The sequence below is a fragment of the Cricetulus griseus genome (assembly GCF_003668045.3).
Source record: "Cricetulus griseus strain 17A/GY chromosome 1 unlocalized genomic scaffold, alternate assembly CriGri-PICRH-1.0 chr1_1, whole genome shotgun sequence".
Classification (NCBI taxonomy): domain Eukaryota; kingdom Metazoa; phylum Chordata; class Mammalia; order Rodentia; family Cricetidae; genus Cricetulus; species Cricetulus griseus.
The window spans coordinates 222,043,846-222,058,591 of NW_023276807.1; the positions used below are offsets into that span (position 1 = coordinate 222,043,846).

The following is a 14,746-nucleotide window of genomic DNA, read 5'->3' on the forward strand; positions in this document are numbered from 1 at the left end:
TGCATGAAGCCCTGGGTTCAATCCCCAGCACATCATAAACAAGGTGTGGGGGCACACACCTGTGATACCAATATTTGGCTTTCTCATTATTGCTATAAATGGCAACACTGTATAAAAGGCAAATTCACTGTAGTATCTATCATTATGAAAACACTTTGAATTCATAAACATTTTCAATGAATTCAGAGGTTGCCAGACCATATGCTGAGAACAATGGGACTAAGTGACAACTATTTTCACAGTGGTAATTTACTCTGACTAGAAATCTGCCTATGTATCAACACACACAATACAAATCTGCAGACATTAAAAGCTTCATAAAGCATTCTAACCCATCTATATAGTTCATATTTCAGTTTTAAAATGGCATTAGCAGAAAATTTGGTAAATCTGCAAACAAAATATAACAAAACAAAAATATGGGCTGGGTGGTCAGCAGTAGAATGCTTGCTTAGTACAAGCAAGGGCCTCAGTTCTAGGTTCCATACTGGCACCAGCTTCCCCTAAAATAAACCATATAGTAAACATAAGGAAAAAAGACCAGTTGTGGTCATGGTGGCCTATAATCCTAATCCTTGGGAGGTAGAGGCCCAAGGATGGACTTCAAAGTCGACCTCTTCTTGGCTAAACAAAAATCAAGCAATCAAACAAAAAAATACAAAATGCCTTCATCAACTTATCTTTTTTTGAAACAGGATCTTGCTCTGTATCCCACACTGGCCTCAAACTCATGGTCCTCTTGCCTCAGCCTCCAGAATTTTGTGATTACAGGGCAAGCCACAGAGCTCAGGTTGGGGATCAGCATTTGAAATAAAATTGCATTAGGGAAATGAAGGCAAGATAAGCATCTTAGTGGCTCCACTTGCACAAGATTACAGTTAATACATTAACCTTCTCAACAAGGTCTGCTTACTTCACAGGGTTTTTGTGAAGATTAATAAACAAATACACACAAAGCAATGACCCAGGAGTAATATAAGTGACTCAAGCCAGTCATTTAGGCACTTTGGGGGGCTGAGGCAGGAGGCAGACTGCTGTGAGTTTTGGCCCAGCCTAGGCAACAGAATAAGACAGCATCTCCACATACAGAAAAGGGTTAAGACTCTTCCGACTGGTAACGTGTGTTCAATCCCCAGGGACCCACATAGAACAGACTCCAAGTTCTCTGACCTCCACCATGTGAGTCATCACACAACACATACATAAATGTAATTTTAAAAATAAAATGAAACAAAGTATACCACATATAAACACTCAATAATGCTAGCAGTTGTTATTACTTAATAGCCAGGTCAACTCTTCTACACACTTGGCATAGACAGAAAACTCTAATCTGTGTCCAGGTTTTTATTTCTTTCCTTCTATTAAGGAAACAACTTGGGATTCCTTAATGACTCGACTATAATTTTTATCTTCACCTCAGGTAAAACAAGGAAAACATCACAATTAAAGATATTAGCCAGACACGTATCTTCAATATTTCAATTTTCTCATTAAAGAGTTAACTTACAATATAGTCATCTTTCTTCTTGCAACTAAACCTGAAGATGAACCAGCCACGCACACATTTACAAATAAAAGACCTTGTTTACTCATATACAAGCAATCTTTCATCTCTCACCATTCTAATTATTTCACTATTTTCAAGGACTTGACTGATTTTAAATTGATTATAAAATTACTATTAGTATTAAATGATGTTTAATTTCTAATTCATTTTCAAAACTTAACACAAATGCCAGCTCATTCACTTTTAATAGCCACTACTTCTCACAGGTTTTTAATCATAATCACTAAATATATAAAAGAAAAACTTACTACCTTAAAATACAACAAAGAAACTGCCTGATACTACAGACTGCCACTGAGGTTATTTGCTGGGCAAATTTACACTGAGCGACAGCACTTGCCATGTGACTAAATCAGTCAGTAGCAAAGCTAATGTTGAAAGGTATCCTATGTCAAAGGAAGAATGCTAAATAAGACCATTGCCATTGGTCATTTGGCTTTAGAATATGGCCCATGTTTCAATCAGGCTTCTACTGTTTTATTTTGTTTTTTTTTTCTTCTAATTTACCTTCATGTCTAGACCTAAACAAATATACTACTCTGAGAAATAGAGACTACATTAAATTTGGTTTACAATATAGAATAGATTTTTAAAACATGTTTTGGTATACCCTAAAGATTGGTTATTTCTCAAAATATTTTCATGTCCTTATTTGGGATATATTTAGACCCTACCATTTAAGAAATATTTTCCAAGAACCAGTTCAAAAGTTTAAACCCTAACAAGAAGCAAAGAACCAAAAAGATAATGCATTTTGATTCAGGTTTCATCGGGTTTTATGTGACAAAATCCTATCCTATCCTAATTTCCTATGATACAAAGCTTAAAGACTGTCAAATATGCAAATCAGAAAATATACTTAAATGAAGTGAAAATTGTATTTTAAAAATTATTAAATAAGCAGGGTGTCATAGTGCACTCCTGAAATCCTTCCACTTGTGAGGCTTAAGCCAGAGGCTCACAAGTTCCAAGAGAGTCTCTGATATGCAGTGAGTTTGGGAATCTAATGTAACGAGTCTGAGGCCAGCCTTGGCATATGAGATCTTGTCTTAAAGAGTGAATGGAAGGAAGGGAAAACCCTGTTGTTTCACTTTTTTCTATTTGTTGAAGTCACACTTTAAAAGCAATAGATGAAGGGGGGAAGTATATAAAAATGGGACAGCTGCTGGGCAGTGGTGGCACACACCTTTAATCCCAGCACTTGGAAGGCAGAGGCAAATGGACTTCAGTGAGCTCAAGGCCAGCCTGGTCTACAAAGTGAGTTCCAGGGCAGAACAGAGAAACCCCGTCACAGGTGTGTGGTGGTAGGGGTGCCAAAACAAAAATGTCCAAGTTAATAAAAAATGACAAATATCTATCTATTCACCTACCACCCAGGTCAAGATGCTTGAGACACCCTGACCTCATGAGAACTCTTTCCATCTGCTTAGAGGGGCCACTTTTAGGCCAATTTGTAGCTTCTTTTTGTGTACTAGCGTCACATTTGTCTCTGATCTTCCATTCAGTTTTCTACTTGTTTAGACTTTGCTAGTGCAATCAAAGAATGTATACAGTGAAGGAGCAAATAAAAGCAAAGTACAATGTTACACACATATGAAGATGTCATAAATTCAATACAGTAACTAAAGATTTTTTAAAAGTTCAAGCATGGTGGCATTTGCCCGTAATCCCAATATTTGGGAAGTGGAAGCAAGGATCAGAAGTTTAAGGCCATCCACAGTTGTATGGAGTTTGAGGTTCCACGCATAATGGTTACCATGCCTTCGCTTTGGCCAACAAAGCTTTAGTAACTATTTAAGACCATACATACTCTTATGAACTATGGAGAAAGCTTAGGAGATAAGAACACTGGCTACTCTTCCAGAGAACCCCAGTCTGATTACCAGCACTCACTTGGCAGCTCACAATTGTCTGCAACTGCAAATCTAGATTGTCTGACCTCCATAGGCTAAAGGCACATAGTACAATGACGTATGTGCAGACAAAACACCCACACATGAAATAGTAAGACAATCCCCCAGTTTCCTCACCCTTTAATTATCCCTTACTTGCTCTAAGCACCAAAGTAACAATAAATCTTGACAAGGCTCTAACGAGAAAGGCATGCTCATGTACACCTGTAATACCAGCAATACCAGCACTGAGGCAGGAAGCTCTTGATTTCCAAGCCTGCATAGACTACACCACAGAGTTCCAGTCTCAAAAAAAAAAAAAAAAAAAAAAAAAAAAAAAACAGGTCAGATATGACAGAGGTAGCTGGAGGTGGATTTCTGTAAGTTCAAAGCCAGCAAGCAAGTTCTAGGTCAGCCAGAGCTACATGTGAGACCATGTCTCAAAAACAAGTCTGCCTATTCTTATCAGCAAGGTCAGTGCTCTGTTTTATAGGTATAAGCTCATTTAAACATCAAAATAGCACTAAGTCAGGGTTTACAGTAAGTCTTTTTTATAATGGAGGAAGAGGCATGGGTGAACTGATATGCCCAACACCACACTGGTGTTACAGATCAAAGAAAATCAAAGACTTAAAATGCAACAGTGTTACAGAGACCTTAAAGACTACAGAACTCCATAACATGAGAAAACTAGAATGACAGATTTTAGTACTTCAACTTCTTCTCAAGGAGTTACTGGGAAGGTAAAACACACAAGCTGTATGCCTGCAGACCCGTGTAGACAGAACAGTATCATAACATGGGTGTCCTGACTTTAAGACCTAAATGTGCCAAATTCAGCAAGAGCCTGTGGCTGAGTGCCAAGCTCTATTTTGTACTTAAAACTCCTGAGCCTTAACCCGTCTGGTGGTGGCATACGCCTTTAATCCCAGCACTTGGGAGACAGGGCAGGCCGATCTCTGTGAGTTCAAGACCAACTCGGTCTACAAGAGCTAGTTCCAGAAAAGCCTCCAAAGCTACAGAAAGCCTGTCTTGAAAAAACCAAACAAAACAAAACAAAAAACCCCTCCTGAGTCTTAAGAAGTCAATCCAGTTAAAACTTATTATTAAAATTTATCAGTAGAAATAATATGGGGCTACCTCCTTCTGACATCTTTCGGAACTAACAAAAGCAGAAAGTAAGAAACAGCAGCACTCACTTTATCCAGTCCCTGTCATTTTTATGTCTAAGTACAGGAACTCAGAAGGGCTCTAACCCAAAGCAAGAGATTCTCATTTACGTTGGAGCAGGGGCTCCTGCCTTCTCTGTATTAAGCTGCAAACCAGAAACAGAAAGGCTGCCGAGTAAATAAAATGTAACAGCCAGAAGTTCACCCCAACTATCCTATCTTCCACCTCTCTTCTTCCCCTTTCAAAAACCTAGCTAACACTTGACTTTGACTCGAGATATTCAATGATTTACTGTGCCAGGTATTGTTCCAAGCAGAGCAGTTTACATAGGACATTTGCTGGGAAACGAAGATCACTGTGGCTCTAGGCTTACAGTGTAACAGTAGAGGTTCAAGGCACTAAATATAGTATCTATTTAACAAAGTGCTGTAAAAAGAGATTTCAAAAATGATTTCCTCGGGAGGTAATTAAAAGGTTCTATGTATGACTGAAGATGAGTAGAATTCTGATAAGGGAACAATTGTAGGAGGATGTCAGACATATCAGTATGGGATTGGCAGCTGGGGATGTACCTGAATGGTACAGCAATTGCCTGGCATGCTCTGGGTTCAATTCCCAGAATAGCAAAAACAATCACAAGTACAGTGCACAGGATTTGCTTGTATGGTATCAGTTCAGTGGTCTCATAAGCTTAACCATACTGAAGAAATGTTACACTCTGCTGGCTGAAATTTTGTTTCTAAGATTTCAGAGAAAAATGACAAACCAGGATTGTGTTTAAAATTAACTCAGAAGTAAAACACAGAAGAAAATGAGACTTATTTATGAAGTTACTATAGCTGGACATGGTAGCCACACCTTTAATCCTGGCACTAGGAAGCAAGAGGATCTCTGTGAGCTCAAGGCCAGCCTGGTCTATGACAACCAGAACTAGAGAGAAACGGGAGACGGACGGGGATGGGACACACATGACAGGATGGGACCCAAACAACTACAATCCAGACAGAATGAATCAAAATTGGACAAATGTGAAGGCAGGTATAGAAGATGAAAGTATTGCACAAGTAAATCAGCATGCCCTAGTAGCTGGCTGGCTGCAAGCGGACATTCACTTATCATAAGCCACTGACAACAAAGAAATGAGAAGGTATCATTAACAGAAAGCAGGCAATCTAAAGGTGGAGCTAGAGGCAACCATCTAAAGATTATAATCTATATCTATGGGCCATGTATAATAATCATATTCTACATTAGAAAAGCAAAACTTCCCTTTGATAAACATAATAGACAAAGATATACAAAACTACAGTTTTGAAGAATCTGCAAATCAAAGCAGAGTAACTTGAAAACAATGTGATTTATGTACTTGTGAAGACATGGTACTAGAACAAGTCCTGTTCTTCATGAAGCACATAGTCCAAGTCTTCACATTTGAAGATGTTAAGAATGTGTTGACACTACATTTGTAACCTAGGAATTTAATGACTCAAGAGCTATTAAGTACTTACAAACAAGCATTAAAACTGATCCATCTTATGTTTTGTGTATATATGTATAGTCACAAACTACCATTTGTTTCATTAAGTAATTGATGTTCATCTTAGAAAATCTATTTCTTCTGATTAAGTCTTCTGTCCCATGATTAACAAGCAAACTGAGTTTAAGGGTAGGCAGCTTATGTTCTAGACACCACACACCCCAGTTCTCAGTATTCGGGAGACCTTTGATAAGGGGAATAAATAGAATGCAACCAAGGAATGTTTTCCAAGTACAGAGCACTTTCATAATGTGCTATTACACAACCTTACAGAACTTTAGATCCAATATCTGAGTGCCTACTACTCAACAGGTAATGGAGTTACAAAATCAGTAATACACGACACCTCCCTTGAAGGTAGGATTTATTTCTTTAAACGAGTTCAACAGAAAACCAGCACACACTGATTTTGTGACCATTGCTGAGTCACTCTCAAATTCTTTAATTCTTCCAAGTTTCTGGTTTCTTGCGTGAAAAAGGGATGAGCACCCACCAGAAAAACAAGGGTGGGGAATCTATAAAATATGACAACTACACCAGTGACTTCCAATAGGACTCACCACACTGAGCACACATCAGTGACAAATGTCACCACACAAACATCTAGTTAGTCAACAATCTTTGCCCTACCACTACCTGAAAAAAAATCATCACAACAGCACTCTGTGGTTGGGAGGAGGCACCCCAACCTCACCAGGGAAAGGTGCACTCTAGAGAAAGGGTCATACATTTTCAGACAACCTTCTGAAAACCAGAAGTCTGCTGTAATTTGTCTGACTTCTATTAAGAAAAATCCCACTATTCTGCTGGGGAAACTCTTCTTGAGTTCAAGGCCAGCCAGGGATTGTCTCAGTGCGTGCGTGCGTGCGTGCGTGCATGCGCATGTCTCTCTCTCTCTCACACACACATACACACACACACACACACACACACCACACACACACACACACACACACACACACACACACACACACACACACACACACCCCCCCAATCCCAGGGATTGTCTCAGTGCGTGCGTGCGTGCGTGCGTGCATGCGCATGTCTCTCTCTCTCTCATACACACACATACACACACACACACACACACACACACACACACACACACACACACACACCCCAATCCCACAAACCTGCAGTATTTCTGAACAAAGAAATAATGTAACCATCCTTTTGGAGATTATCTGTCTCTAACAAAAAAGATTGTCTCAGAATGAGTACAAGGCCTTCACATTCCAAAACTTCAGAGAAGTTCTAAAATAAATTAGCAAGGTTCTATCTCAAAAAGTCCCCTAGAAAAGTGATTTATTATTATATCTTAACTGCACATATGAATCCCTGAAAGATAATATAAAGTGAATAATTTGAGCCAGCATTTTTTCAGCAAACATGTTAACCAATACTACAGTCACAAAGTAGTTAAGTTCAAAAGAACTTAAGTCTCCTCATAGAATAAAAGATTTCTGAGCTAAGTGTTCTTGGCATCTATTCCTGCTTAATTATCTAAAGACAAAACACAAACATCCAAGTCCAGTTATTTGCATGTAGAATGTATGTAACAAGGAAACCTCAATTACAGGAACCTCAGAGCACTTACTGCTCACCATTTACTTCATTAACTCAATGAAAAAATAAAACAAGACAGAAAAAGAGATGTAAAGACTTTTTCAGAAAGATGATTTTTAAAACTATTGTCCCACCTCTTGGACAACACAAAACATTCTTCAAGGCTCAGTTTAGTTCGTGTTCCTTCAGTACACAGAACTTAAGTCAACACTCAGTTGTCATGGTTAAACTTTCTTACCTTCTGCTACATCATCATCTACTGCTCCTTTCACCTGAGAAAAACACCATTGAATATCATTCCCTCCTCCAGCTCCTAGAAGAAGAAAACATAGCAATTAAAACGGAGTTCTGTTCTGTTTACTCTCATAAACACGGAGATGGTATCTGAGACTAGCATGATACTACCCACATACACAGTCACCACTGAGCCCACGAATTTGGAACCAAATAAGTTCTGACAGCTGGTAGAGCATTCAAAACAAGACTGCAGGTATGAAATATTCAAAGGCATACAGTCTATCAATCATTATCATCGTAAAGATATTCAAAACCTCATTTCCACTTTCCCTGCCCCTTGAAGACAAAGCCTTTCACGTAAGACCTACCAGAAACCAAAGTAAATACCCAAAGTTAGTTTTCCTTTAAATGTGCAAAGGGCTAAACTACCATGAAATATAGAACGAAGAGAAAACTTCGGGAACATTACTTCCTGAGAGGAGGAGTGATTCATGTGAGCCCTACCACCGAAGCATGGACACAGCAAACACAACACCCATTTCTTTGCATTCATTAGGCGCAAATCACTGGCTGCAGACACAGGAAAAGGGGTGGCAATGAATGCCTGGTCAAAGGATGGTCAAAGGATGCTGACTCTGCCTCCTTTCACCTAACCAGAGAACCCAAAGGGCCCAGAAAGAGCAACTTTGCTAATATGTCATCTCCTACAAAACAGTTCCAATTATCATTTCATTGTTCGGCAAGGTCAAAGGGCAGTTTGTTTGTATAGTAAATGGTAAATCAGCCCAACATAACTTCTTTAGAAGTCCTATTATCTATGCAAATATGGAAAAGACAAGGAAAACTGGTTTAATCTCAGACACTGCCCGGGACTGAAAAGGAAATTGGGGGGGGGGGGTGGCACGACACTCCTGGATTTCTGGGAAAGAAACTGAATCTCAATCTAGAATTACTCTACTAGCAGAAGGGCTTCAAGATCAAAATGTACAAAGATAACCGACTCTCAAAGGCTATTAACCCTCGCTTTTCCTTTACCTGTTCCTTGCTAAATTATTCTCAATCAGGGTTTCTCCGTGCTTTTCCCCCACTGCAAGCTTTTATGAAATCTCTCTCTCCTCTTTCTCTCTCTATTTATATCACTGAACTCCACAACTATTTTAACTCCGAGAAACCCTTCTGGGAAAAGGACATCTGCACGAACGATAGCGTGCAAAATGCAAAGTTTAAATTACCTGTTTCTCCCCACCTCCCACCCCAACCCTTAACAACTTCTATTAAAGGCCTAGCACTCGTGGTGACAACGACTAAGTCATGGGAGGGAGCACAGTCGCCACGAAATTCAGGCTTACACCCTCAAAATCTGACCTAGCCATAACGTGTGTGTGTGGGGGGGGGGGACATATGCCTCCATTGTATTTTAACTTGCAAAGCGCTCTTCCTTATCCGTGCAGGATATGTTTCTGCAGGAAGGCTCGCAGCAGACGAGGAAGAGTGGAATGACTATGTGCGGAGGAGCGGAGGGAGCAGGGTGCAGAGGGGACCCATCTGCACGCCGGCACCCGCCCCACCCACGCAGGCCCCCACCCCCACCGCACCCGTGCCCGAGCCCGTGCCAGGCCCAGGGCCCTGCCTGCAGGCCCCACCATCCCAGCCCAGTGCCAGGCCCGCCCGCCCGCCCCGCACTCGGCCAGCGCCCCAGGCCAAGGCCCCTCCGCCACGGTCGCTAGGGGGTGACGGAGAGCGCGCAGAGGAAGCGGCACCCTGTCAGCCGGCCGAGGGCCGTTTCTCCTTTACCTGCCATGTCGTGCAGCAAATGATGACCCTGCCGGGCTCCTCGGGGTCTCCGCGACCGGGGCTCAGCCCCCTCACCTGGGGATGGGGGGATCGAGGGCGCGGATGGAGGCGGATGGCACCTGAAGGGGGAGGGGACGGGAATCGGGGCGGAAGGGAAGCGGCTCAGGCGGAGCGGCCGGCAGGATAGAAGCTTTCACTCGGGGGCGTCCCCTCTCGTGATCCTTCTCCCCGGTGGGCAGCGGCGCGGCGGCGGCGGCGGCGGCGGCGGCGGCTACGACAGCGACGGCGGCCCGGCGGCAGGGGCAGGCGACTCCACTTTCAAAATGGCGCCCGCTGGCTGGCCGGTGACGTCACTCCAGGGGGCGGAGCGCCTTTGGGGTGGGTCGCGCTGTGTTGGTCACGCCTCCTTCCTGCCCGGCTCTCGCTCCGCCCCGCCCGCTGTGACCCTGCTCTGAGCTCTGCACCGAACTGGGGCAGTGGTTAGTTGCTCTGGCTGTGGACTATGCCAAGTTGGCCCACAGTGCCCAAGTGGGCCGGCAGCTTGGCCTGTCTGCACCTCACACTGTCCCAAAGCCTTGCACCAGGGCCGGGACTCCAGGATGGTCTCATCTGTCTACTTCTCACCCACAGGGTGAGCTGGCTCTCCCTGGAGAAGACCCTTTAGATGCTCCAGCGACACTGGGTGAGCCCCAGGGACACCAAAATAAAGGGACAGTGATGCATACTCGTTGCCTGTCCAAGGTGAGAGTTCACAGAGCCCAGAAAGACACAACTGGGCTGGTTCCATCTGGGTGAAGTAGGTTACCTTCCCATGGATGAGAGTTCTTGGCTACCGCAAACAGTTAAGAATGGCTCCCGACAGAAAGTTAAATGTGTTGTGAATGGCACAAAAAAAAAGTGACTCAGGTCTGTTCAGATAAAAGTGGTAAAATCAATGATTGAGAATCTATATTCTGCTGGCTGTGGTGACACATGCCTACAATCTCAGCAGCACTTTGTGAGGTGAATGTAAGAGGCTCCAAATTTTAAGGATACCTGAACTATATAATGAGTTTGAGGCTAGCCTGGGCTACCTATATGAGACCCTGTCTCACATACACACATCAAACAAAAAAGGAGAAGAAACTAAATCTATTTAAATGTAGCCTCTTCCAGTCAGACTTTTCTGACAGTTTCTTCCATTTCCGGCTCACCTTTAGCTAGGTTGGGTGCCCTTGTTTAATAGTGTCAAGGTAGTAGTGGTGATGCAGTCCTTTAATCACAGTACTCAAGAGGCAGAGGCAGCTGAATCCCTGTCTGAGGCCAGCCTGATCTACAGAGCTAGTTCCAGGACAGCCAAGGCTACACAGAGAAACCTTCTCTTGGGGGGTGCGGGTGGGGGTAGGAGAGATACTCTCAGGTCCAAAGGAAACTCCAAGTCTCCAAACTCCAAAAGGCAGTCCAAATATCCAGAAATGAGCTCAACCTGGACAATAGGAGGATTTCTAGCAGTTAGATAAAAGCTAGCATTCCTCAGGAACTTGTGAAGGTATTTCCCCTCTACCAAAAAAAAAAAAAAAAAAAAAAAAAAAAAAAAGAAAAAAGAAAAAAAAAAGAAAAGAAAAGAAAAGGTCATTTCCCTCATCTCTGGCAGAAAGGACATATGGCTACCTGTGGTGCCTATCAGCACATCAAAGCACATTCTGGTATCACTAGTACCTGTTACCCAATTTCAAAGTCCATGCTAGCATCCCAGCCCGTCTCACCTCCTCTCCTACTCTAAACTCCCTCCAGCTCTCAGGTTTTCCTCACCCAGATTCTCATTCTCCTTCTAACCCTGCTATTCTCACTATATACTCTATCCCCTGCTATTCTCCCCTCTCTGGCCATGTCAGTCTACTTCTTTCTCTTTCAGCTCTGGACTCTTCCAGATGCCTCTGACTTTGATCTCTCTCTCTCTCTCTCTGATATATACACACACACCTATAATAAAACCCTCCCCTTAACCATACTATGAAGTGGTCATGTTGTCAGTTTATATAGTCTCATAAAGTATAATGCACTTTTCTATTTTTTTAAACCACATTAAAATGATCTCAGTCTGTGTCTGTTATTACACTGAATTCTTTGAGGCTAGGAAGTGTGTTATTCACCTCCCTATCACCAGCAACATAATTCATGAGATTAATGAATGAATAAACAAGTCTTTCTGACTTGGGAGAAAAACCATTTAAATGCTGCCTCCTTAAGGTTTGTAAATTTTTTCACTCATCTTTTTTTAATTTTTAAAAATTAATTTTATTTTATGTGTATGAGTGTTTTGCCCGAGTGTATGTATATGCACCATGTGCATGCCTGGTGCCCTCAGAAGTCAGAAGACAGTGTCAGATCCCCCCGGACCTGGAGTTACAGATAGTTGTGAACTTCCATATGGATGCTGAGAATCAAACCCGTTCCTCTTCAGAAGAAGCAAGAACTCTTAACTGTTGAGCCAACTCTCACTCTTCTTAACTCTGGAAAGGAAGAGACATTTTATAAATCATCTTGGTGATCTCACCTACATCTATTAAACAACTGTTTGGCAAATAAGTAAATTGTCTGTAAATACATTTGCTCTAGCTACTTCAAATCTGATTACATACTATTTAAGAGATAGGTTATCCCAATAGGATAATGTTCCCTTACCTATACATGAACTTGGAAATTTTGTTTGTTTTAGTTTTGACTTTTGTTTTGAGACAGGGTCTCAATCTGGAGCCCTAGCCTACAGCCATATAGATAAGGCTGTCCTTGAACTCAGTGATCTGTCTGCCTCTGTCTCCCAGATTCTAGGGTTACAAGCAGATCACCACACTTGGCTACACACTTTTAATCATGAGAGCTGTTAGCCTAAATGTAACTCTTGATCACATGATCACACATGGTGGCAGGTCCTTGCAGAATTGAGCTCATTTGGGTAAATGAAAAGGAAATCTCCCTTTCCGTTTGTCTGGTGAAATTCTAGAAAACTCAGGACTTTTCTGCTTCAAGTCTGAGTCAAGAAACATTAAAAGAATTATAGAATTGCTGGGCGGCAGTGGCACAAGCCTTTAATCCCAGCACTCGGGAGGCAGAGGTAGGTGGATCTCTGTGAGTTCGAGACCAGTCTAGTCTACAAAAGCTAGTTCCAGGACAGCCTCCAAAGCCACAGAGAAACCCTGTCTTGAACCCCCTCCCACTACCCCCCCCAAAAAAAGAATTCTATTTTGTGAGCACATTAGAGCCAAACAAGTCTCACCCTGGGTTACTGCTAGGTGGCTTTTAAAAATACATTGCATAATGTCTTAGGGTTTCTATTGTTAACTGGAATTCATTCACGATCTTCTGGGCACTTCCAAGGGGCTTGAGTCACTTCTAGGGCTCTGCCCTCTACAGCACACACAGCTTGTCTTCTAGGCTCCTGCTGGCTCCACTCCATCACTGCCGCTCTGCTTACTGGTCATTCCATGGTACTGGCATCTCCAAAACTCTGGGCCCTTCTGCTGCAACTGGGCTGTCCAATAGCCTCTCCCTGGATTCAGGGACTCCAGCCTCAGACACTCTCCATGACACCTTCAAAAAAAAAAAGAAAAAAGAAAGAAAGAAAAAAACAGCACCACCTGGGTGACTCACTACGAAGTTCAGCTGTCAGCACAACGGGGAACACAGCTCCTGTGTGCTGACTCTTGGGAGACACTTTCAAGCTTTAACCTCAGTGATGCTTTTCTCCCTCTCCTCTCTCCCCTCCCCCCACATCTCTCTCTCACCCTCTCTCTCTCTCCCCCCCATCCCCCACCACCTTGGTTTTGGTTTTTAGAGACAGGGTTTTACTGTGTAACAGCCCTGGCTGTCTGGAAATCACTCTATAGACCAGGCTGGCCTCTAACTCACAGAGATTCACCTGCCTCTGACTCCCAAGTGCTGGGATTAAAGGCGTAAGCCGCCACACCTGGCTACTATGGTCGCATCTTAAATCATGGCTAATTTCTCAGCTACAGCTGATAAGCACGAAGTATCCCAACCAAACAGAGGCTTCACTTTAGTTTCACTTTAGTAGTTCTTGTATCTTGCTAATCACAGCTGATTCTTCAACCCAGGAGAATTCAGCCCCCAAAGAAACCAGAAACACAAATTCTTCATACAAATGGCCCAGTCTTTGCTTCCCTTTGAAATTTCACAAGCCAGACCTCCATCGTCTGCACTGCTCTCAATATTCTGCTCCTACAGAACGTCTCACTGAGCTCTCAACACTCAATGGCTTTTTTAGCCCAACGTTCCAAAGTCCTTCCATAATCCTCCCCAAAACATGGTCAGGTCTGTCACAGCAATATCCCATTATGCTGGTACCACTTTGTTTTAGTTAGGGTTTTAATTGTTGTGATAAAACACGGTGACTGAAAAGCAAGTTGGAGAGGAAAGGGTTTATTTGGCTTACACTTACCATATTACAGTGCACCACTGAAGGAAATCAGGACAGAAGCTCAAGCAGAACAGGAACTTGGAGGAAGGAGCTAATACAGAGGTATGGAGGGTGCTGCTTACTAGCTTGCTCCATATGGCTTGCTCAGTCTGCTTTCTTAGGAACCCAGAACCACCAGCTCAGGGATGGCACTGCCCTATCAATCACTAATTAAGAAAATGCTCCATAGGCTTGCCTAAAACTCAATTATTTTGGAAACATTTTCTCAACTGAGGCTCCCTCCTTTCAGATGACTCTAGCTTGTGTCAAGTTTGAATAAAACTATCTAGCACACATGACCAGAGGAGAATCACTTAAAAGTTAGTCCTTTACCTGATGAAACAGATTTGAATTGATATTAACACATACCCTTCCTCATTAAAAAACACACACACACACACAAACAAAAAAAAAAAAAAACACAAAAAAACTAAAATAGGTGTGTGTGGGGGTGCTGGAGAGATGGCTCAGTGACTAAGGGCACTGGCTGCTTGCTCTTCCTGAAAACCCAGGTTTGACTGGCA

At 42.6% G+C, this 14,746-nt stretch overlaps 1 protein-coding gene across 1 annotated transcript in view; it reads right to left on the minus strand.

Moving 5' to 3' along the window:
- The window catches only part of Ppp2r2a (protein phosphatase 2 regulatory subunit Balpha), a 60,020-nt gene extending 49,944 nt beyond the window's left edge, over positions 1-10,076 (minus strand). Inside the window, exons 1-2 of the mRNA XM_027390271.2 lie at positions 9,767-10,076; positions 7,974-8,048 (exon numbers count right to left, since the gene is read on the minus strand). Coding sequence (XP_027246072.1) covers positions 7,974-8,048; positions 9,767-9,773 — 82 coding nt within the window. The 5' untranslated portion in view covers positions 9,774-10,076. The remainder of the gene's footprint in view (positions 1-7,973; positions 8,049-9,766) is intronic.
- Between the last annotated feature and the right edge of the window lie 4,670 nt (positions 10,077-14,746).